This window comes from Lepus europaeus, chromosome 1 (assembly GCF_033115175.1).
Source record: "Lepus europaeus isolate LE1 chromosome 1, mLepTim1.pri, whole genome shotgun sequence".
In the NCBI taxonomy this organism is placed as follows: domain Eukaryota; kingdom Metazoa; phylum Chordata; class Mammalia; order Lagomorpha; family Leporidae; genus Lepus; species Lepus europaeus.
In genome coordinates this window covers 14956494-14979585 of record NC_084827.1, presented here as the reverse complement: position 1 = coordinate 14979585, position 23092 = coordinate 14956494, and the positions used below count along the sequence as shown (strand labels likewise).

General features: G+C 44.7%; 1 protein-coding gene across 2 annotated transcripts in view; it reads left to right on the top strand.

The window, feature by feature from the left end:
* EXOC4 (exocyst complex component 4) overlaps positions 1 to 23092 on the top strand; it is an 862020-nt gene that overhangs the window by 777127 nt on the left and 61801 nt on the right. For both annotated transcript variants that reach the window (XM_062198862.1, XM_062198781.1), the window contains exons 15-16: positions 11052 to 11193; positions 20219 to 20397. In XM_062198862.1, coding sequence (XP_062054846.1) covers positions 11052 to 11193; positions 20219 to 20397 — 321 coding nt within the window. The remainder of the gene's footprint in view (positions 1 to 11051; positions 11194 to 20218; positions 20398 to 23092) is intronic.

Below are 23092 nucleotides of genomic sequence, written 5' to 3'. Positions count from 1 at the left end.
TGAATGAACTATTTAGAAGGTGTGAGGTTAAAGGATTGTGGAGATACAGTGAAAAAAAATGGATACAAACATCTGGCTTGTCCTCAACTCAAAGACGAAATTCAGGAAGCATAAGAGGAGGCCTGCTGGGTGGGAGGAGGCGCTGTATACTGAGAGATGTGGGAAATACAGGTTCTTGTTTTCGTTATCATGGATCTCACAATCCACCAGGGATGCCCTAGTCCAAAAAAAAAAAAAAAAAAGAAGAAGAAGAAAACACACATGCGCGCATGCACACGCACCACACACACACAGTGAATTATGAGAGGCAGAGTGTTGTTGAGAGTTCAAAGGAGGGCCCCTAACCGTATGGCAGGCACCGTACAAGGTGCCACAGCGCCACTTTTGGTCCTCACAACAACTGAGAAAAATGAGGCTAAGAGTCATTAAGAAGTGGGTTCCAGAGGTAAGGAAAGGTGGAAGAATCCATTGTATTCCTCTGGGAGGCCTCAGGAAAGAGCCTGGGTCCAGAGAGATGAACATCTATCTTTGGCAGCATCTTTAAAATGAAGGGGAGCTGTTTGCCGCACTTCGGGCTTTGATATGGGGGGCAGGGGTAAAGGGCACAGGGCTCCTAAGAACACAGTCTCAATTTAATGTGCTTGAACATGTTGCGGAGGAAGAGGGGCAGTGAGTGGAGCAAGCACGTCTTGTCTTCCCCAAAGCGCTGCTGCCTGTCATTAGGGTAACACGGCATCTCAGAGGAGGCGTGCTAAGGAGGAACACTAAGCAATCCTATTGTCCATGGTCTTAGGACCAATAAGGAAGAGCAGTAACCCTTGTTCATTTCAATAACAAATTGTAGCACAAAAATGAAAGCAGATCTCTGTCTCCAATACCCACATACAAAGCGTATGTTCAAGGAGTGTTAGTTTTAGTTTTTTTTTTTCTTAATGTCAATTAGGTAACTAGACCACAGAAAAAGTAGTACAGCCTGCCCTCTTCCTCCAGTTCCTGTATCTTTATCTTTTTTCTTCCTAATAATGAATTTCCTTCCACCCTCCCCAACCCCACGCTCAGCTCCATTTTTAAAACAATTCTTCCCAGTTTCCCTTCCTCCCCTGTACGACCGGACAGATGGGATGTTCCCTCCAGAGGCAGCCGTGACAAAGCAGGGAGATCCTGCTGCACAGCCAGCTGGATCCCATGAAGGATCCACCTGTTGGCTACTGTGTCTCAGAGAACAAGTCATATTTCCAGAACCAGTTACACACTTGGGTGGGCATGTGTGGGGTCTAGTCTGAGTAATGGTTTGCTTGTTGGCAGTCAGAATTCTACTGGTCAAGGAGCTGTCTCAGTCGGCATGTTGGTTTTCAAAATCAATGGACTCTTCTCGATCAAACTCAAAATAAATCTGGGGTAGTTAGTATTGAAGGGATAGTTATGTTATTATTGAAGGCCAGAAAAATCATTGCTTCTGAAATAGGATATATACAAAATGAAGAGAACTTGCCCAACGTGTTTCTTAGATAATGTCCATCTGTATGGAGAAACTCAGCAAAAGACCTTCCAATTGAACCACAGGTGGTTTGGGAGATGGGCAAGAGCAACTAAGTCAATGAAGCAGTGATAATAGCAGAAGCTGAAGATTTTGACAAAGAGTAGCTGGGTATTGGAAAATGGATCTGGGCAAAGAGAGGGATCAAAAAGAGTTACCCTGGAATTTTAGTTTGCAGTAATTGACATCTGTATTCTAAGAAAATTCAAATTAGGTGTTAAGAAGATGGTAGACACTTTAAGGAATAAAGATCCCCTATCCATTCCAAAAGCCAGTAAGTTTCATAAATCAATAAATAATTTATTTAGTAAACACTTATTAAGTGCCTACAGTGTACAAAGCACTGGGGAAGGTGAAAACTAGTTTGTATATATTTATGAATAATTCAGAGGAACAAGGATGAGGAATCTTTTTCTGTCAAGGGCCCCTTGGATATTTATAACATCATTTGCAAGCAATACAAAATGATCAACTTAAAAATTAGCCTGCTACAGCTTACTATTTGGAGTTGCACCCATAGTTGCCCTGGCAGGGCCGGAGCAAATCCTTCCATGGTCTGTATACAGCCTGTGGGCCACACATTGCCCACTCCTGGAAGAGTAGGAATAACAAGGCAAAGAAATTATGAAGACTGAGGATAAAGCCCCTGGAGTTCAAGTTCTACTTTGAACAGTGGTAGTTTCGAGTCTGACATTTTTAAACCCAGCCCTAGTGCTAAGGCGATGGCAGCACGTCGCACAGGTACTGCAGGAGAGAATAGAGGTTCCAATGAGGGGCTGCATCACCAGCCCCACAGACTTTGTCAGCCCCCTGAATTCTTTATTTCCTGATTTGAGGGTCTCAGAGACAGTCAGTGAGCGCTTCCATCCATTGGTTTGCTTCCCAAATGCCTGCAATGGCCAGGCCTGGACCAGACCAAAGCTGGGAGCTGGAACTCAATCGAGGTCTCCCGAGTGGGTGACAAGGGACCCAAGTATTTGAGCCATCACCCCCTTTGAGCCATCCCAAGGTGTGCCTCAGCAGGAAACTAGAACCAGGAGCAGAGCCAGGACTCCAACCCAAGCACTCTGACATGACGTGCAGGTGTAGCTCCTGTGCCAAAGGCCTGCCCCAGTGTTACAGACATCAGCATCACTCTTATTTTTATTTTTTAAAAAAGTATAGGGCTGCTTAAGGCATTCGTATCCAGCTAAAAAGTCCATGAGAGTATTTCAGGCATGGAAAGCCAAGACACTGTGGCCAAAAAGAAAAAAATAAAATAAAATGACCTAAATGAAAGATCTCTGCGAGTGAGATCCCAGCAGAAAGAAGGGGCCATCAAAGAAGGAAGTACCTTTCTCTGAAGGGAGGAGAAAACTTCTACTTTGACTATGGCCTTGTCTAAATAAGATTGGAGTTGGCGAACTCAAAAGGCTTCCATAGCCTTGGAAACTCATGACAAGAGCCTCGGGCGATTACTGACGCCATAAACAAGAGTGTCAAATTGTTAAGTCAACAATAGGAGTCACTGTGTACTTACTCCCCATGTAGGATCTCTGTCTTTAATGTGTTGTACTGTGTGAATTAACAGTATAATTAGTACTCAAACAGTACTTTATACTTTGTGTTTCTGTATGGGTGCAAACTGTTGATATCTTTACTTAGTATATACGAAATTGATCTTCTGTATATAAAGGTAACTGAAAATGAATCTTGGTGGGAATGGGATGGGAGAGGGAATGGGAGATGGGATGGTTGCCAGTGGGAGGGAGAAGTTATGGAGGGGAAAAGCCACTGTAATCCAAAAGCTGTACTTTGGAAATTTATATTTATTAAATAAAACTAAAAAAAATGTGAGGCCGGCATTGTGGCATAGTGGGTGAAGCTGCCCTGTGATGCCAGCATCCCATATAGTTGCTGGTTCGAGACTCTGCTGCTCCACTTCCGATCCAGCTCCCTGCTAATGCCATGGGGAAAGCAGTGGAAGATGGCCCAAGTCCTTGAGTCCCTGCCATCCACACGGAAGACCCAGAGGAGGCTCCCGGCTTCCAGCTTCCGCCTGGCCCAGCCACGGCCGTTGCAGTCATCTTGGGAGTAAGCCAGCAGATTGAAGATTCTCTCCCTTTCCGGCTCTCTCTGTGTAACTCTGACTTTCAAATAAATAAATATATCTTTCTTTAAAGATATGTTTAGCCAGGTAACATTTAAGGAGCCCAGAATTATTTTAAAAATCTAATAACACTTTAGGAGTTGAACTGAAGGTATTAGTGCCATAAATTTCTAAATTTCTGAATATTAGAAATAAAACAGTTTTATCCCAGGTTAGACAGAGATCATTATATGGTATCTGCTGCCTCCGTCCAAATTGGAAGAGAATTCAGAAATGATAATTATACCAAAATGTGATCTTGTAAAATATTTCCAGGGAGACAGTCTCCTGGGATCATCCCTTGCTGTCTTTTTCTATCTTCTAAAAAGTTTGAATTCACAGAGTTAACCTTTTTTTCTGCCACGATAACCATCTTTCGCTTTTCAGTTTATCACTTCCATGACAGCTGATAGCAGTCTAAGCTAATATTGTAACAATTTTAGATAATATTGCAGATGCACAAGGACATCCTCATACGAATCCATTAAAGAAGTCACAGTAAGTTGCCATTGAAAGTGTAGCAGCTGCATCCTTGAAAACAGATGCTCTTCTGGGTCTGAATGAGTCCAATTTTGACTAATTTTAAGACCTAAACAGATTTCAGCCTGGTTAATGTTAGGATGCGGAACCACTTGAGACATCCTAATGTCCTAGACTGATTGCTTCTCCCTGACAGCTAGTGTGTTGGCTTTCCTTGAGAGACGCTGGGTATCTGACATGCCAGGGATTTTATGTCAATAGAAGAGACTCTGTCCCCCAACCCCCACCAAGTCCCAGCCATAGGGAGGGAGACTGACTACACGTGAAGTTATAGTGCCTTCTAAAGGCAACCCAGTTTACAGGAAAGTACTTGGGCTGTAAGCATTGACCAGAATTGTTTTAAACTGTAATCCTGGGTAGCCCAGGGATCTGCTTCCTCCCCCTCCCTAGACTGCACCCAGGAACCAGGAACCAATCATAAATGGAAAGACCTTCCTTCTTTTTTCCCTGATCTCTATCAGTCTTTATGATGTGAATTCATCATCATATTATGCTGGCCAATTAAATAATTTGTTCAGTTTAATTAAAAGGCCATTGATTAAGTTCTGAAATGCCTCCAGGTATTCTGCTGGCCTTAGAATGGTAGAAATATAGAACATATATATCACCCCTTCCCTGAAAGAATTAATGATGTGAAAGGAAGACATTCTGATAAACAGATAATATTAATGGAATGTGGTTACTGTGCTAGCGCTGTACAAGGGGTAAAAAAAAAAATCTAGAAGAGCCGCCGATCCTGCCTGGAGCGTCAGGAAGGACTTTCAACCTAGAGAAAGCAAGAATAGTTTTGAGAGAGGAATCGGCGCTCTCAGAAATGTGGAGTTGTAACACAGCATAATGTCCACGTCATACTTGGCGAATTTTCTCTGAAGCGATGGCCAGAGGCCGCGGCCTGGCAGGACATGAGCTGGAGAGGAAGGAGCCAGTGGTGGGAAATGGAGGAAAACTGGAGAGTAGGGCAGAATGCGAAGTCATGGAGAGCCTGGCTAAGGAGCCGGTCTAATTCCTAGGCAGTGAGACACATGGGTGCTATTTAGACAAGAAGTTCACACCATTCAATGTGTGTTTCAGATCAATAACTCTGCGTTCCTTATATATTTAATTAGAGAAAAAGGAGCCAGGCAAGCGGGAACGGTGCCACTTAGACGACTGTTGCAGTAGGAGCTGGATGTTGCAGGAGCACCTGGAGGAGATGCAACCTCCAGGAGATAAACCAAGAACGTGGCAGTTGACATAGAAAAGGAAAAATAAACTTTAAGATTTGACAAAGTCGGCAGCAGTTAGTGTGTGCTGGAGAGGAAAGGGTCAATATCTGTGATGCCCATTCCTAAGCTGATAGAGAAGGAGAACACTGTAGTTGAGGTGCCCATGGGGTGCACTGGTAGAGGTGTTTTGTAAATAACCCGATGAGCTTTAGGAGTCATCATTTCAGAGATAAAAATACAAAGGCTAGGGGCTGGCACCGAGGCTCACTTGGTTAATCCTCCGCCTGCAGTGCCGGCATCCCAAATGGGCGCCGGGTTCTAGTCCCAGCTGCTCCTCTTCCAGTCCAACTCTGCTGTGGCCCGGGAGTGCAGTGAAGGATGGCCCAAGTGCTTTGTCCCCTGCACCCACATGGGAGACCAGGAGGAAGCACCTGGCTCCTGGCTTCAGATCGGCAGCGCCGGCCGTGGCGGCCATTTGGGGGGTGAACCAATGGAAGGAAGACCTTTCTCTCTGTCTCTCTCTTTCTCACTGACTGTAACTCTACCTGTCAAATAAATGAATAAATAATCTTAAAAAAATAGAAAAATAAAAATTCAAAGGCTAAAGGTGGAACATCACGGCAAGTGAGGAAGACCAACAGAGGGAAACATCTCTGGAGACACTAGCATTGGCGGTGGACCAAAGTAAGACGATTCCGTGAAGGAAGTCTGAAAGAAACGGCAGAGAAGTCAGAGAACACTCAGAAGAACAGGGTGTCACGGAGACCAAGCGAAGACGTGATTGCCAAAGTCATGGCCGGTGACGTCAGAGGTGGAGGAGTTTTTATGAGAGTGGCACTGACAGGCACCCAGCAGATTTGGTGGCAAGAATATCACTGATGACCGTTATCAGAGTAACCATTAAAGAAAGAAGTGAGTGCGGAAAGAGGATTGGCCCACACAGAAGAGGGAATGGAAGGCAAGTGTGGACAGTTTTCTGGAAGTCGTCTTCCTAAGAACCCTAGGGCCTCAGGAGGGGAATAATAATAGCAAAGAGGTTGGACAAAGGGCCCAAGGAGAGCAGCGTGGACTTGGAAAAGCTCTGGCGAGAGGACCGACAAAGTGGCACTGAAAGGTCTTTAGGAAAAGTCCAAGACGCGTTAGCATCAACGTCGTCTTTTGTTTTCTGGCAAAGGATGGACGGTGCTATCGGCCGACGGTCAGATGGAATTATCGGGAAGTTAGGGTGAAAGAAGAGGATCCAAGACAGTTGAGATTTCTGGTGAAAGAGTAGCTCATGCAGTCCCTGGTGAAGGCCGGGGAGGGACCAAGGGGAGCAGAAGCTAAAGAGACTGCAGTTAGAGCAGAACACCAGGAACCAGAGGGGCCCAAAGAGCAGGGAGAAGAAATGTTTTGATCTCAGAATATGACGTTGGAACTGCACATTTCACAGGCTGATTGGAACTGAACTTGGCAGCACGTGCTTGGTGTTTTGGTTTGTCATTTTGCTGTTTAATTTGCAGTGACTGACAGAGGTGCTTGTTTTCCGAATTTAACAAGAAGTCTGCAGGCAAGTGCTTGCTGGCCTTGGCCATTGGCCCAACAGTCCCTGGACCAGCTCCTCTCTGAGCCGCGGTCCTTCCTCTCAGTGGCAAGATGGCTGCTGCAACGTCAGACCTCCCTCACAGTCAAAGCCAGAAGGGGACGGTGGGGGAAGGGGCACAGCTCTTGCAGCTTTTATCTGGAGAAACCAAAGCCTTCCCTGAAGCCACAGAAGGCTCTGCTCAGGGACCATTGGCCAGAATATAATACGTGGCCACCTCCAACCACAAAGAGGGCTTGATATGCACACATTCGGCCTTCCAGGGGTTACAGCAGAGTGGGTCAGGGAGAAGGGACCTGGCTCATCAAAAAGGCACTGACTGCTCCAGAGACCAGAGTTCAGCTTCCCCATATAGACTAATCAGCTGAGCACAGGAAACCCCACAAACACTGAGGAGTCCTAAAGGTACGTGCTTCTGGGGTGGACATGTGGTGCAGTGGTTACAATGCCACTTGAGGCATCCAGTCCACACTAGAGTAACTGAGTTCTGGTTCCAGCTCCACTTCTGATTCTCGCCTCCAACCAGCGCATGCCCTGGGAAGGCAGCAGGTGTCAGCTCAAGCACTTGAGCTCATGTTACCCACCCAGGAGATCTGGATGGAGGTCTGGGCTCCTGGCTTTGACCTGGCTTAGCCCTGGTTGTTGTGGAAATTTGAGGAGGAAACCAGTAGATAGAAGCCCTCTGTCTCTGTTTCTCTGACTCTCCCTCACCATCTTTAAATGAATAAATAGAGTTTTTAAAACATCACTGTGGTACAGTCAGATGTTAAAATATTGAAAAAAGATGTGTGTTTCTGTGCAGTGGTCATGAGAGCAGCAAGAGACAAGAGTAATATAAATGGTCTGATGTCACTCATCCCGTTTTAGAAAAATGACTTAAGGGACATGCCTTAATAAAGTGATCAAGTGCAAATATTTTTAAACCCTGGTACATGTGAACTGTGCTTGTATAAAGAGCTATGCTGGAGATAAAAATATAGCCATGCTGCCTCTAAGTGTGTATGTGTGTGTGTGTGTGTGTGTGTTCAGTAACATATCTTAACTACAACATCCCAGGCCAATTCTGTCAATTGCATTTTTGTATATTTCCATTTGACATTTCAGAGCTAGTTCATTGTTTTGTGTTGTCCTTGTTTGCCATACTCAGCATTTTCTTGCTCAATTTAGTAGACTCCTCCTTATTTAAGAAAAGTTTGTAAATTTCATGGAGCCCTCAGGAATTCACAAGACAGCTTTCAGTAGAGCTCTGGGCATAATGTTCCCTGTTACTTTAATGAAGAGCTTTGTTTTTGCTATAAACTATAATCAAACTAAACGTACAGTGTGCTGCTATCCAAATGCCTCTTGCCTTGCTGTTCCAGCTTTTACCTGAACAGCTAATCTTGCTGTTGACTTACTCCAAAGTTATGTATTTTAATAGGAAAGGCAGATTGCTTAGTTTGTTGGTGGGATTCTTTTCAAGAATACTTTTCTAAAAGATTTATATATTGGGCCGGTGCTGTGGTGTAGTGGGTAAATTCACCACCTGGGCCTCCAGCATCCCATATGGGAATTGGTTGGCATTCTGGCTGCTCCACTTCTGATCCAGCTCCCTGCTGATGCGCCTGGGAAAGCAGCAAAGAATGGACCAAGTGCTTGGGCCCCTGCACCCACTTGGGAGACTCAGAAGAAGCTTCTGTTCCTAGCTTTAGATCAGCTCAGCGTTGGCTGTTGTGGCCATTTGGGGAGTGAACCAGTGGATGGAAGATCTCGCTGCCTTTTTTCCTTTTTTTTTGGAGAGAGAAAAAGAGGAAGCAGAGATCTTCCATCAGCTATTTCATTCACCAAATGCCCACAACAGCCAGCGCCAGGCCAGTCCAAAGCCAGGAGCCAAGAACTCTTATCTGGGGCTCCCATGTGGATGACAGGGAACCAAGTACCTGGGCCATCTTCTGCTGCCTTCCCAGGTGCATTCGCAGGGAGTTGGACTGGAAGCAGAGGAGCTGGGACTCAAGTTGGCTAATATGGGACGCAGGAATCCCAAGCAACAGCCTAACCCACTACACCATAACGCACATACCCAAAGTGCTTGTGATAGAATCTGGTCAGTCAGTATAGCTTTGAACCACAGATCCTCAGAGTGCCGGGTCCGCTCCCTACCTCTTCTCACTGATACCCAGACAGTTCTGTCAACAGAGGGATCCAGGGCCGGAAAGGCCCTAAAGCCCTCAGAAATACTGGAATAGTGCAGCTCTGTTGCTTTTCTCTAGCCTGCCACACAAAATATGAAGGCGATGCTCTTGCCTTGCAGGCAGACACTGAATAAAAACAGGAGCAGAGAGGCTAAGGGTGGTGTTGGCAGTGTCCATGCACCCAGCCTCAAGCAGATAGCAATAGTGAATAGCCAGGATGATGCCAAAGCTGGGAATAAATTAAAATCTACCTTGCTACTGCCCCTTCCTCCTTAAATATCAGTTCCTTTGAACAACTTTTTTTTTTTATGTTTGCCATATTATTTTAATTTTTTAAAGTGTGGAAATTTAGCCTTTGAAATTGTAAGGCTTAGTTGTCTATATATGGACCTGGGCTTGACTAAGTCCAAGAGTAGATACAGCCATGGCTGTCGACACTGTTGTAGCCAGATGTTGACTCCCTGCCATGTAGGGTTGACCAACATCCTGGTAAGTCAGTGATGCCTCGCCAAGTCTCATATGTCCTAAGTCCACATAGCCTTGTTCCAAAGGTCTCTATAGCCTGTGATACACAGAGAAACACTTTTAGACAGAAAGCTAAAAATACTGATAACTAAAATATTAAACATTAGGATGAATGGAATTATATCATAAGCATCTTGTGGCTGTAATTAAGAATTAAAGACAAATCACAAGCGAAAGAGTAATACGTGTTTATGGTTTGATTTGTTAATACTGGGTGAGTTTTACATGCTGTTGTTAGGTGTTCTCTAAATTATGCACTCAACCCCAGGACATAGGTACTGTGAACCCCATGTAACAGAAGAAGAAAATGAGGCAGAGAGAACTTGAATATTAGCTGTTGTTCACTGAAAATGAGTGGTGGAGACAGGCCTCAAAGCCAGCCCTGAGGCTCCGGGGAACTAAGTTTTGAATGAGATTGACAAGTTTGCCTAATGATCTCTGAGAAGTTGTAGAGAACCGGAAGTACAACGAAGTCTAGAGATAAACAAATGTGGTTATGTACTTGGCTACTTGGTATTTTCCAGAAGAAAGTATCCAAGCATTATTAAATATCTTACAAATTATTTTTGGAAAGATACAGAAGATAGATTTATCAAATTTTCCCAGAAGGCCTTTGTAGGGCTTTAGCTGGCCACAAGGTATACTTGAGTTAAAGTACAGTGCAGCACCCACCACTTCCACCCTCAGGTTTGCAGCTCCAGGGCAAGCTGCTGGCATCCAGACAGGCCTGACCCCTCTGTAGTATTTCTTTTTCCTGGGGTTGAGTCTCAGATTTCAAGGGAGATAGATACGTAAGACCCGGAATGTTTTGGTCAGTAAATTCTGAGAGTTAAAAAATGACTCAATCCAATCACTTTCAGAATGGTTGAAGAAATGGAGACATTTAGCCTAGAAAAGTGAAGCCTTTAGGGTAGCCTGAAGAGTTATCCTTAGTACTTGAGGCTCTTACACACGAAAGGAGGACTGCCGAGTTAGATGGAATCAGAACTCATGCTTACAAGTTCATGAAGACAGGTGGTGGCTCTCTGTAAGGTGGATGCCTCTTTCCGAGATGAAAAGAGTCTGCCACAAAAGTATTCCACAAGTATGGGTGTGAGTGTGCAACCACTTGAAGATGGACAAGACACAAGCACACCAAGTGGTTGGCACACACAACGCTTAAGGCCACTTCCAACTCTGAGGTTCTATCATCCTGTGAATAGACTCTAAGTAATCACCTGAGCTTCTACCAAGAACAGCACTAGCCTATCGTGTCTCGGATTTCTAATGCTTCCAACACTAGCATTGGGCAGGTTGGTGATAATAGCAACATCATGTCCAAAAATTCTGTATGCATCTGATTTGTCCCCGCCCTTTCTTTCAGTACTTTCTCCTGCTCAGGAGAGCCACGTGAACATGGACCTCCCCCCAATGTCAGAGCAGATCATGCAGACTCTGAGCGAACTCGCCAAATCGTTCCAGGATATGGCCGACCGCTGCCTGCTAGTCTTGCACCTGGAAGTGAGGTATGACACCGCCAAGCACAGGACTCTGTGACTGGAGCACCTTGGGGTTCATCAGTCACTTGCTTACTTCCAGGGAGTATCGCCATCATTTTTACTCCTACTGTTACTGCTGTCCTTTGGTTGGTAGCATTAATCAGTCACTCTTTGAAGTCTCTGAGCACCTGCTGTATCGTGAATGTGGTGACTCGGAGCTGGCATGGCCCAGGACATCGTAATGACCTGCACTTCGATGTCCATCTCAGGTGTCAGAGAGCCTGAGTCCATGAATTGACTTTGCACATCTCCCCTTTAGTTGTCCTAAAAAGGGAAATGGTAATTCCTAACTTACATGGCTTTAGAAATGAAGTCATAAAAATTAGCCTACTGCCTGCCACATGGTAAGTGTTGAAAAGTTGGTAGCTTTGCAATTACTGTGATTTTATTGTCATTGATATTTTTGCTAAGGTAAATGTCAGAAGGGGAGTGAATATACAGATGCAACAACCATGCCCCCTTTAAAGGACAATACAACCTAAATGAAGACATTATGTTAAATAAAAATTGAAGAAAACAGTTTTTAAAAAAAGATTTATTTATTTATTTATTTGAAAGGCAGAAATATATGGAGGGAGGGAGGGAGTGGAGGGAGAGAGAGATAGAGTATTCCATTTGTTGGTTCACTCCCCAAATGGCTGCAGCAGCCTAGACTGGAACCAGGAGCTTCTTCTGGGTCTCTCACGTGGGTGCAGGGGCCCAAGGTTTTGGGCCTTCTTCTAGAACTGCTTTCCCAGGCAGATTAGCAGGGAGCTGGATTGGAAGTGCAGCAGCCAGGACTTGAACCGGCACCCATATGGGATACCATCACTGCAGGTGGAGGCTTAACCTACTATGCCAAAACACTGGCCCCTCAAGAAAATAGTGTTAAAGATACCATATTTTTGGTCTCTTAATCCTTCCCCTCCTTTTTTAGAGTATTTCTGATTAGCCTTGGTAGCCTGTGGAAATGGAAATGATAGGTAAAAAGAACTAAGAAAGAAAATTTTTTTAAAGATTTATTTTGTTACTTAGTTAGTGGAAAGGCAGGGTTTACAGGATGGATGTAGGGGGATAGAAATCTTCTACCCACTGGTTAACTCCCCAAATGGATGCAATGACCAGGGCTGGGTCAGGCCAAAGTCAGGAGCCTGCAACTCCACCCATCTCACCCACAGGGATGCTGGGGCCCAAGCACTTGGGCCATCTTCCATTGCTTTCCCAGGTGCATCAGCAGGGAACTGAATCAGAAGCTGAGCAGCCAGGATTGGAACCGCTGCTCATATTAGATGCTGGTGTCCCAAAAAGTGGATTAACCCCCCCACCCCCAACAACAATGCTGGCCCCTAGGAAATCTTTAATTGTTCATTCACTCAGCTAATACAGGCTATTTCAAAATGCCAGTGGAAAAATGTATTAAAAAGGTAACTTTATTTTGGTACAGAAAAATTTTGAAATCTATGCATCTTTTTCAGACCATGCATTTCTCAGGCCCATGCTATGCATGAATTTCAAAATTTGTGCACCAAAAGTAAACTTCCCTTTTAATTCTATGTACACAACTTTTTGAAGTATCCTTGTATTTATTGAGGGCCTTCTTTGTTCCATACAATGTTTTTTGTTTTGTTGTGTTTTGTTTTTGTTAAGATTTATTTATTTGAAAGCCAGAGTTACAGGGAGAGATAGAAAGAGATCTTCCATCCATAGCTTCACTCCCGAAATGGCAACAACAGCCAGGAATGGGCGAGGCCGGGGCCAGACGCTCGATCAGGGTCTCCCATGCGGGTGCAGGGGCCCAAGCACTTGGGCCACCTTCCACAGCTTTTCCAGGCACGTTAACAGGAAGTTGGATCAGAAGTGAAGCATTCAGGATTTGAATCTGTGCCCAGATGGGATGCCAGCGTAACAGGAAGCACCTTAACCACTGTGTCACAATGCCAGCTCCCCAAAGTTTTAAAACTTGGGAGACAGCAATGAACAAAGCATTTAAAGTCCTTGTTGTTGTGGAACTGCATTCTAAGAGGAGGAAACAACCAATAAGTAAACAAAAAAAAAGACAATTTCAGGTAAGTGCAACTACCATGATGAAATACCGTAACTGGAACAGTCAGTGCTGATAGAAAGATAATGGGAACTGTGAATGCGAGGCGCATAGGTCCTTTACCTTTTCCTGATGCTGGCTGAGCATCCCCAGCATGAAATCTGAAATCCTGGAAAATCTGACCACGTTCAGATTTCAGATTTTTGGATCAGGGATGCGCAAATGGAGAAGTATGTGCAAATATTCCCAAATCCAAAAACTTCAAAATCGGAATCACTTCTGGTTCCTTGCATTTCAGATGAGAAACACTCAACTCACAGGCACATTTTGAGGGAAACAAGATAAATTATAATAATGTATTTTATTTAACTTAGTATACCCAAAGAATTTTCATGCCAACATGTAATTAAAGTAAAAGTAATTAATGATGTATTTTGCACTGTTTGGACTTGTTTTGGACTAAGCCTTTGAAATCTGTGTATTTTGCCCTCATAATTTGGACTTAGGCCTATTTCAAGTGCTCAGTAGCCACATGTGCCCAGTGCTACCTTACTGGACAGAGTGGAGTGACTGGAATTGATTGGAAAGGGAGATTTGGGTTGCTATGTTTTTGCTTTATGCTGAGTGGTAGGAAGAAATGTGAAAAGTGACATGAAAGAGCCACCTGAGAAAAAGAGAGAGGAAGAGTTTCAGATAGAAGGAGGAGCACCACTCTCATAGGTCTTAAAATCAAGCTTGGGGGGCCGGTGCTGTGTCCCAGCGGTTTAACACCCTGGCCTGAAGCGCTAGCATCCCTTATGGGTGCCGGTTCTAGTCCTGGCTGCTCCTCTTCCGATCCAGCTCTCTGCTCTGGCCTGGGAAAGCAGAAGAAGATGGCCCAAGTCCTTGGGTCCCTGCACCCATGTGGGAGACCCAGAAGAAGCTCCTGGCTTCAGATCGGCGGAGCTCCAGCCATTGTGGCCATCTTGGGAGTGAACCATCGGATGGAAGACCACTCTCTCTCTTTCTCTGCCTCTCCTCTCTCTGTGTAACTCTGACTTTCAAATAAATAAATAAATCTTAAAAAAAATCAAGCTTGGCAGTTCTGAGTAAGAGAGGGGAGACCTCTGACTGCAGCCTGCTGAGCAAGGCAGGCAGGCAGGTGGGGAGGCGTGGGAGGATCAGGCAGACAATGAGGTTACCGCCTGATGGCAGCCTGACCTACCCCAGGGTCTGACAGACCAAGTGAAGACTACAGATTTTATTCTGAGCGTACTAAGAAGCCATAGGAGGATTTTAAGCAGAGGAGAGACTTGAACTAACAAATGAACACGGTTAAAAGATCACTCAGGTTATTGCATGGAAAAGGGATTGTGGGTAGAAATATGAATGGAAATAGGTTGACCACTGAGACCAGTTATGAGCACCAAGATGACAGAGGTGGCAGTGAGAAGGGTTGGGTTTAGGACGAATGCTGAAGACAGAGCTCTTAGCCTTTGTTGATTGACAGGAGTGGGTGCAGGGGCTGGTGGCAGTGAGACACAGAAGGAACCCAAGAGGGGCCACCAGTTTGGGGGCCAAAAACTGAGGTGAGAAAGGTTGGGGGGAGGCGTGGAAATTTAAAAATTCCATTTTCAAGATATTGCTCTGGTGAGACACTCACTGGGTAGCAATGTCACACAGGCAGCTGGATATACACTTCGGAAACTTCAGCATCAGAACTCGGAGATGAGAAAGGGCACAGCCTGGTGTGACATTTTCTTCAGAATTACCGGGGAACGTTATTAAAGTTGATAGAATATTTTTGGTTTTTTGAAGTCTTTGCTAGATTTAGGTTTAAAATGTAAATAGGACTTTGGGTCTCAGATAAGGCCGGAACTTCAATGTCCTTCAGGTGTGTGTCACTTTTTTTCTATTATCTTGCTCGCTGGCTTTTTATTATTATTATTATTATTATTATTATTATTATTATTATTATTATTGCTTCTAAGCACCCTGAGAGGAGAACAAGAGAAAATAGCATTTCAGATTCAGGATTTATTTTTGTTCGTTTTATTTCTGATCTTATTTCTTCTATAAAGCTATCCAGCAATAAAAGCCCTTGCTCTATGTTTTCTGATAATTGTGAGATTTGTTTTCTATTTATTTACAAGCTGACAGTGAAATAAACGAGGTGTTTTCTAGGAATAGATTAATGCAGTAGACAGAAGCAAAAGAAAACACCTGATCCTCTGTTACCTGGGTTGCAAAGAAAAACAAAGGAAGGCCAAGTTCATTGATATCCCTACTCTTGTCTTCACGCCACTGGTTGTGTGGTTGTCATGATGTGTTGTACGTGCAGAGCCATAGTGTGGCTAACTCTAAGTGGAATGTTTTCAACGTGTTTGAGTAAGACCTTTTAAATCCTTAACCTCTGTTCTGCCCTTTATATTTCTGCATGTCTTGGCAGTACCGTTCTTAATGACACTGAACATGTTTTGGTGGTTGTTTATTTTTAAAGATGTATTTATTTGAAAGTCAGAGTTAGAGAGAAGGAGGGCCAGAGAGAGAGAGATCTATCCACTGGTTCACCCCCTAAATGGCCACACTGGCCTGGACTGGGCCAGGCCAAAGCCAGGAGCCAGGAGCTTCTTCTGGGTCTCCCATGTGGGTGCAGGGGCCCAAGGACCTGGGCCATCTTCTACTGCTTTCCCAGGCCATAGCAGAGAGCTGAATCGGAAGTGGAGCAGCCCAACCCCCTATACCACAGCGCCGGCCCCTGGGTGTTATTTATTAACTTTATAATAAGCCATACAGCTGATCCCAAATCTCCTTCAATATCAGCTTAAAAATAGAAAGATGTAATTTTAGAATGAGTAACAAAGAAGACTGAGTTTTAGGGCTCAGTGTTTGCGACAGTGTTTACGACACGACTTGAGAGTTGCATTCCATATCAGAGTGCTTGACTGGAGTTCCAGCTCCACTTCCAATTCCAGCTGCCTACGGCTGTGCATGTTTGGAAGCTGGCCCAGTCCCGGCTATAGCAGGCATGTCGTGGAGTGAACCAGCAGGTGGAAAATCTGTCTCTTGCCCCCTGCCTTTCAAATAAAATGAAAGTAAACAAATGAAAAATTTTTTAAAGAGGAAGACTGAATTTTAAGTCCTGCACACTATCTTTCCTTGACTTGTAGTGAGACAACTAAACATGATGCTAAAGTTCAAACCAAAACACACTCTCGAGTCCAGCAGGTTCTGGATGAAGGACTCATCCAGAGCACATGATATATATCCCGCGTCAATGTGGGTCACACTCAGCCACCAAGCAGCCCCCTCCACAAGGTACAAGACACCCCCAATAGAGGAATGACATGGTGAGACCATCAATGATTTTGAGTTTTTTTTCCTATTTTAACTTCAGAAAAATAAAACCATCATTTGAATCCAGGGTGCCAAGAGGGTCACCTTTATCAGCTGATTTCTCTCACCATCAGGAGGGCTCTGCGTGGGTACAGCAGCCACTCCTGTCACCCTGTCACTGTTGGGTTCCTCCATGTGCAGTGTCAGAAAAATCACCCATCCTGCTGTGCAATCAGCAGTGTTTGCAGAAAACTTCAATGCCAAAGTCATGTTGAGGTCATGCTGTTGAGGTCAACAGCAACATGCCAGCAATTAAAAGGAAAAGAAAACTTTATTGAATTTTATATTCTTTGGTGACTATTATTTTTTTTGTCTCTGCAGTCATTTGTGAAGAGGAAGTTAGTACTATAAACCTTGGTTCTCTCTCCTCTCGGCCACTAGCTTCAGGATCTCATAATCTCTCTCCTCCAATTCCTAAGAATTTCCTAACTAGTCTCTCTGAAGTCTGGATTCCTTACTGGCCTTAAGAACCTTTGATGTCCTGGCCCCTGCCATCTCCCCCAGCTCACCCCAGGCCTCTGTCATGTGACCTGTGTGAGGTAGAAATGAGCCACTGCCTATCCCCAGAACCATCCTCCATGCACCGCCTCCTGCCTTTCCCATGGTCTCCCATCATCTGTGGCAATGATGGCTATAGTTTACTTTAGAAATATGTCACACAAAGCTTTGGTTCTGTTTTCAACTAAGTGCCTACTGCATTTAAGTTCCGGCCACAGTTGCAGTAGGTAGCCCTAATCACGAATCCCAGTCTGAGTCTGATTAACTTCCATGGCCTTAGGAGGTCATGTTCCAGAGGGTTCCGGCCAGTGCCATTTCTGGTGTCTTGATCGCAGCTGTCCACCAGCCCAGCTATCATGAATTTCAGAGGGAGTTTTTATGGGTGAAATTAGTCATTAGTTAGCAACTGTTAGGATGAGCACTGAATAGGGAAAATGAATAGTTAACATGCTTGGATTTCAATCATGAGCTGGTTATGAGACTATAACACATCTAAAGTCTAGCTCAAAATGCATCACAGATCTAGATATAAAACCTAAAACTGTAAAACTTCTAAAGCAAAACATTTCTGTGACCTTTTTGGGCAATGATTTCTTAAAAATGACACCAAAAGCACTACTCACAAAAGGTAAGATAATAGTAAGTTGAACCTGATCAAAATTAAAACCATTCTTTGAGTGACATTGTTGAAATGAAAGAATGAGAAAGAATTGTATCTAGAGTACATAAATAACTTTTAAAACATTTAGCTACCAAAGAAGGATGAACTTTCCTCTGAAGGGAGGAGAGAACTTCCACTTTGCTTATGGCTTTGCTAAGTTATAGATCCCAAAAGCTTCCACGGCCGAGGCAGCTCATGTCAAGAGCCTTGGGTGATCACTGATGTCACACGTGAGAGTGTTATTTGTTAAATTAACAACAGGAGTCACTGTGCACTAACTCCCCATGCAGGACCTCTGTCCCCAAACAGCTGCATTATGAGACTTGATAGTAAAAATGTTCCCAAAGATTGATTTCCTTTTATTGAGCAGAGGGTATTCTTATGTCTCCTAAGTTATGGTTATATCTAAGAGCTTGAAAAAGATGTATCATTCTTGGGTTCTTCTTTAAACATAATTAAGTTTAAAAGGAAAGGGGGGAAGGAAGGAAGAAAAAAAGGAGAAAAAAGTGTAATTACCTTCGAGATGCAGTAACTTTGAACAGCCCTTGTCTGTACTGTTGAGGAACAGGTTTCTCTTTTTTCTGTTTTTAATTTTTTTTCTCTTTTTTATTCTTTTTCTTTTTCTTTCATACAAAGCACTCAACTCTTTACCTAGAATAGTTAATTCTCTGTATATAAAGTTAAATGAAAATAGATCATGGTAAAAAACAAGACAGGGAACAGGAGAGGGAAGAGGAGTAGGAGTGTGGGTGGGAGGGGGTGTATAGTGGGGAAAGTTACTGTGTTCATAATGTTGTATTTATGAAATGCATGCAAATAAAAAAGAAGAAAACAAAAAAAAAAGAGAGAAAAAATGGGCACATGATAAGAACAGATACTTCACCCAAGATAAATAGATGGAAAAATATATTCCACATCATTAGTCATTAGGAAACTAAAATCAAAATGAGATACCATTATGCATCTAGCAGAATGACTAGGAACTTCTTAAACAGCTGGCCACAGTGAGGCTGGTGAGAAGGTGGAGCTCCCGTGCACCACGGGCAGGAGAGCAAAAGGGCGTGGCTCCTTCAGAAAGAAGCCCGGCCTCATTTTACAAAATCACACATGCACCTGCCACGTGATCCAGAGAAATGAAAATGTATATTTACACAGAAGCCTGTTCATGAAGCGGCTTCATGTGCTATATGCTTTATGCAAAGTAGCTCCACACAGCACCCTAGAAGGTAGGTGCTACTGATAACCCCATGGCATGGATAAGGAAATTGAGACAGAGATAAAGCAACTTGCCAGTGTACATTGGAGTAAGGAATTAAAGCCAAAGCTGTTTCTTTCCAAAGCCCGCACTTTTAGCATCCCTGAACTCTGCCTCTCATTTTCATTGCAGCATTATCTCTTGAAAGATATTTGTGATGCTTTTCACCCTGTGCACTCAATACTGTCATTAAACAGAATTTCTGGATTCATCTATTTCTTTCTAACACTGTAGGGATTAACCAAGCAAAGATGATAGAAGCTGACTTAATCCAGATCACTCAGTTGTGCTATAGAATACAAAGGTAGCTTATGGTTTAGAAAAAAAAAAAAAAAGTGGGGCCAGCACTGTGGCATAGCTGTAAAGCTGCTGCCTGCAGCACTAGCATCTCATATAGGTGCCGGTTTGAGTCCCTGCCACTCCTCTTCCAATCCAGCTCTCTGCTGTGGTCTGAGAAAGCAGTGGAGGATGGCCCAGGTGCTTGGGCCTCTGTACCCACATGTGAGAAGAGTAGGAGTCTCTGGGCTCTTGGCTTTGGATTGGCCCAGTCCTGGCTGTAGTGGCCATTTGGGGAGTGAACCAGTGGATGGAAGACCTCTCTCTCTCAACCTCTCTCTGCCTCTCTGTAACTCTGCCTTTCAAGTAAATAAATAAGTAAATCTTAAAAAAAAAAAAAAAAAGAGGTTCAGCAGGTGGGCAGACATAAAAATTCAGCAGGCTAGCCGGCGCCGCAGCTCACTAGGCTAATCCTCCACCTTGCGGCGCCGGCACACCGGGTTCTAGTCCCGGTCGGGGCACCGATCCTGTCCCGGTTGCCCCTCTTCCAGGCCGGCTCTCTGCTGTGGCCAGGGAGTGCAGTGGAGGATGGCCCAAGTGCTTGGGCCCTGCACCCCATGGGAGACCAGGATAAGCACCTGGCTCCTGCCATCGGATCAGCGCGGTGTGCTGGCCGCAGCGCGCCTACTGCAGCGGCCATTGGAGGGTGAACCAACGGCAAAAAGGAAGACCTTTCTCCTCTGTCTCTCTCTCACTGTCCACTCTGCCTGTCAAAAAAAAAAAAAAAAAAATCAGCAGGCTGCTATTGCTGTTGCTGCGAGGACTTGGGAGATCCCCCACAACAGGATCATCCTCGTGCCTGGAAGAATTCAGTATTAACTGCTCTTCCCCTCTCTCTGTTTTTCAGGGTTCACTGCTTCCACTATCTCATCCCTCTGGCAAAAGAGGGGAACTATGCCATCGTCGCCAACGTGGAAAGTATGGATTATGACCCCCTGGTGGTGAAACTGAACAAAGACATCAGCGCCATCGAGGAGGCCATGAGCGCGAGCCTGCAGCAGCACAAGTTCCAGTACATCTTCGAAGGTCAGGCCCTACCTCCGTCTCCGGGAGCCTGGGAAGAAGGGAGGGGCAGAGGCTTCCCGATTTTCTGTGTTCTTTGAGTTCCCGACTTCTGGGGGGTGGAGGGTGGGGAACTGTTTGTGTGTTACACGACCTGCCTCCCTGTTGAGGTCTGGGTAGACAACAATGTGGCTGCACCTGCTCCTGGTGGATAAGGAGAGGTACCCAAGGTAAGGCAGGCAGCTGCCCAGCTGCTTCCCTGGCACACCACTCCTAAGATTTGGGTCCATGTGCAGAGTGGGCTACCAGTGAACTCCAGAGGAGCTCAGAAGAGAAGGACAGCACAGAGAATGTGAAGGTAGAACCCTGAAAGATCCCTCGTTGTCCAAACTTGTCACAGCAGGGGAGGCTTTCGCTCAATGGCTCAAAGAAGGCATTCTCATCTGGAAAGAATGGAAGCCTCTGGCCAGAGTGATTTTTTTGGGAGGAGGGAAGGTTGTCTCCGTTAATGCCTTCCGAAAAACCAGGGTGCAGGCTGGCCAGGAAGGCTGGCAGAGACAGCAAGTGTCATCTATAGATTCTTGCCTTCACAGCTTGGACAAACGCCATGCTGGCCAAATAGGTTCTCACGCTGAATTCCACCTCTCGTACCCCTGTTAGGATTTCAAATTACCGCCTCATTTTACATGTTTCAGTGTGCTTGTGTGTTCTCTCACAAGACTAAACCAGTTTTACTTAAAAAATTTAAGAGGGTGCACTGTCCAAAGGACTGTAGCAAACTAGTGATGTCAGAGTGTCAGTGCATGGCCAATGGTCTTGTTAGGAAACAGTTCCATTCCAGCAATCTTAACACCTAAGCCCCCAGACCATATTTTCCCATTAAATTATAAAGAGCCAATCACAGAGATGGAGATGTTTTCGGAAAGCAAACCCTTTTAAAAGACTTTCACGAAAAGCTTAAGTGATGGGAGGACTTGGTCTAGGCCCTGTGCTACTAGGAGTCTGGGGCAGCTGTAATACCCTGCACCTGACCCCGCGGTGCCCACCCAGGAGTCCCTGTTGAGTACTGCACAGTTTCCCGCTTGCCTCTTCCCAACCTCTGGGCATCAATGTTCCTAGCACTCATCTCACAATGTCATTTCTATCATGCACCTGCTATAATGTGTGATTATTTCTCATTCTCTACAAACAGTGCTCCTCAGAGCCTACACTTTTGGGCAAGCCCCCTAAAAGCATGGCAGAACAAAATTATATCTAAAGTTATAGGCTTGGGAGAATGGCACTAAATCTTGACCTACAGGTTTGTTTTGTTTTGTTAATATAGTTGTCTAGCTTTAAATGCAGCCTCCCTGGTCCTGTTTCTTTTTCTTCACTTTCAAATACAAGCAGTTGCACCGTCAAGTTGGTGCTCTTGAAACATTAGGTGAGTGAAGTTGAAGCGAAAGAGACTGCATACTCCCTCTCCCTTTTCTGCTTTGATTTTTTAAAAAATATTCAGACTGATGACTTTTCAATCCTACTGTCAGATTTCTACAGTCACCAATTTTTAAAAAATTTTATTTTCATTTTATTTGAAAGAGACCTAGACAAAAATCTCCCATCCACTCCTGCAAGTACCCACAATAGGTAGGACAAGGCCAGGCCAAAGTCAGGAACCTAGAACTCAGAGTCCCATCTACTTCACCCCTCATCTGCTTCCTTCTGGGGTGCACATTAGCAGGAAACTGTCAGAGGTGGAGCCGGGACTCAAACCAGGTGCCTTGATTTGGGATGTGGGCAAAGCAAGCTGTATCGTAACCACTGCTCCAAATGCATGCCTGTCCCTTCTACTTTCACCTTAATTTTGAGGATAGAAGGAGCCACTGAAACAGAAGATGTGATCTGCACTGTGACTTTAGAAGAGAAAATAACAAAAATAACACAGGGTCTTCAAAAAGTCTGTGGAAAATGCATATTATCAACAAGCTGTGCATGGATTTCAATTGTTTTTTGTTGTTGTTCTTTTTGTTGTTTTTCACCAAAATAAGCTCATCTTTTAAATCTATTTTTCCCAGGAACTTTTTTTTTTTATTTTTTTTATTTTTGACAGGCAGAGTGGACAGTGAGAGAGAGAGACAGAGAGAAAGGTCTTCCTTTTGCCGTTGGTTCACCGTGCTGTTCCGATGGCAGGAGCCAGGTGCTTCTCCTGGTCTCCCATGGGGTGCAGAGCCCAAACACTTGGGCTATCCTCCACTGCACTCCCGGGCCACAGCAGAGAGCTGGCCTGGAAGAGGGGCAACCGGGACAGGATCGGTGCCCCGACCGGGACTAGAACCCGGTGTGCCGGCGCCGCAAGGCGGAGGATTAGCCTGTTGAGCCATGGCGCCGGCCCAGGAACTTTTTGAAGTCTCCTCATAGTAGACTACCTGTGACTATTCAGACCAGTTTTGCCCTGCTAGGATCCAACTTTGCAAGAATATGATACAAAGGTGGAAGAAATGTTGATTTGATTCCCAGTGTTTAGAATTAAAATATTTTAAAACGAGTAACCCAGGTACTGTTTGGAACCAGCACTCCTCAAGGTCATTACATGGAACAGTCTGAAGGGACCCTGTTAGATTGCTGGCGTCCTGAGCTGTCCTCTGCCCAGTTCCATGAGACCCTAAGACAATCCTTCAGGTGAAAGAACTGCGGGACCCCAGAAATGTTCGTGGGGGGCTCATGAGAACTCAGCAGTTAA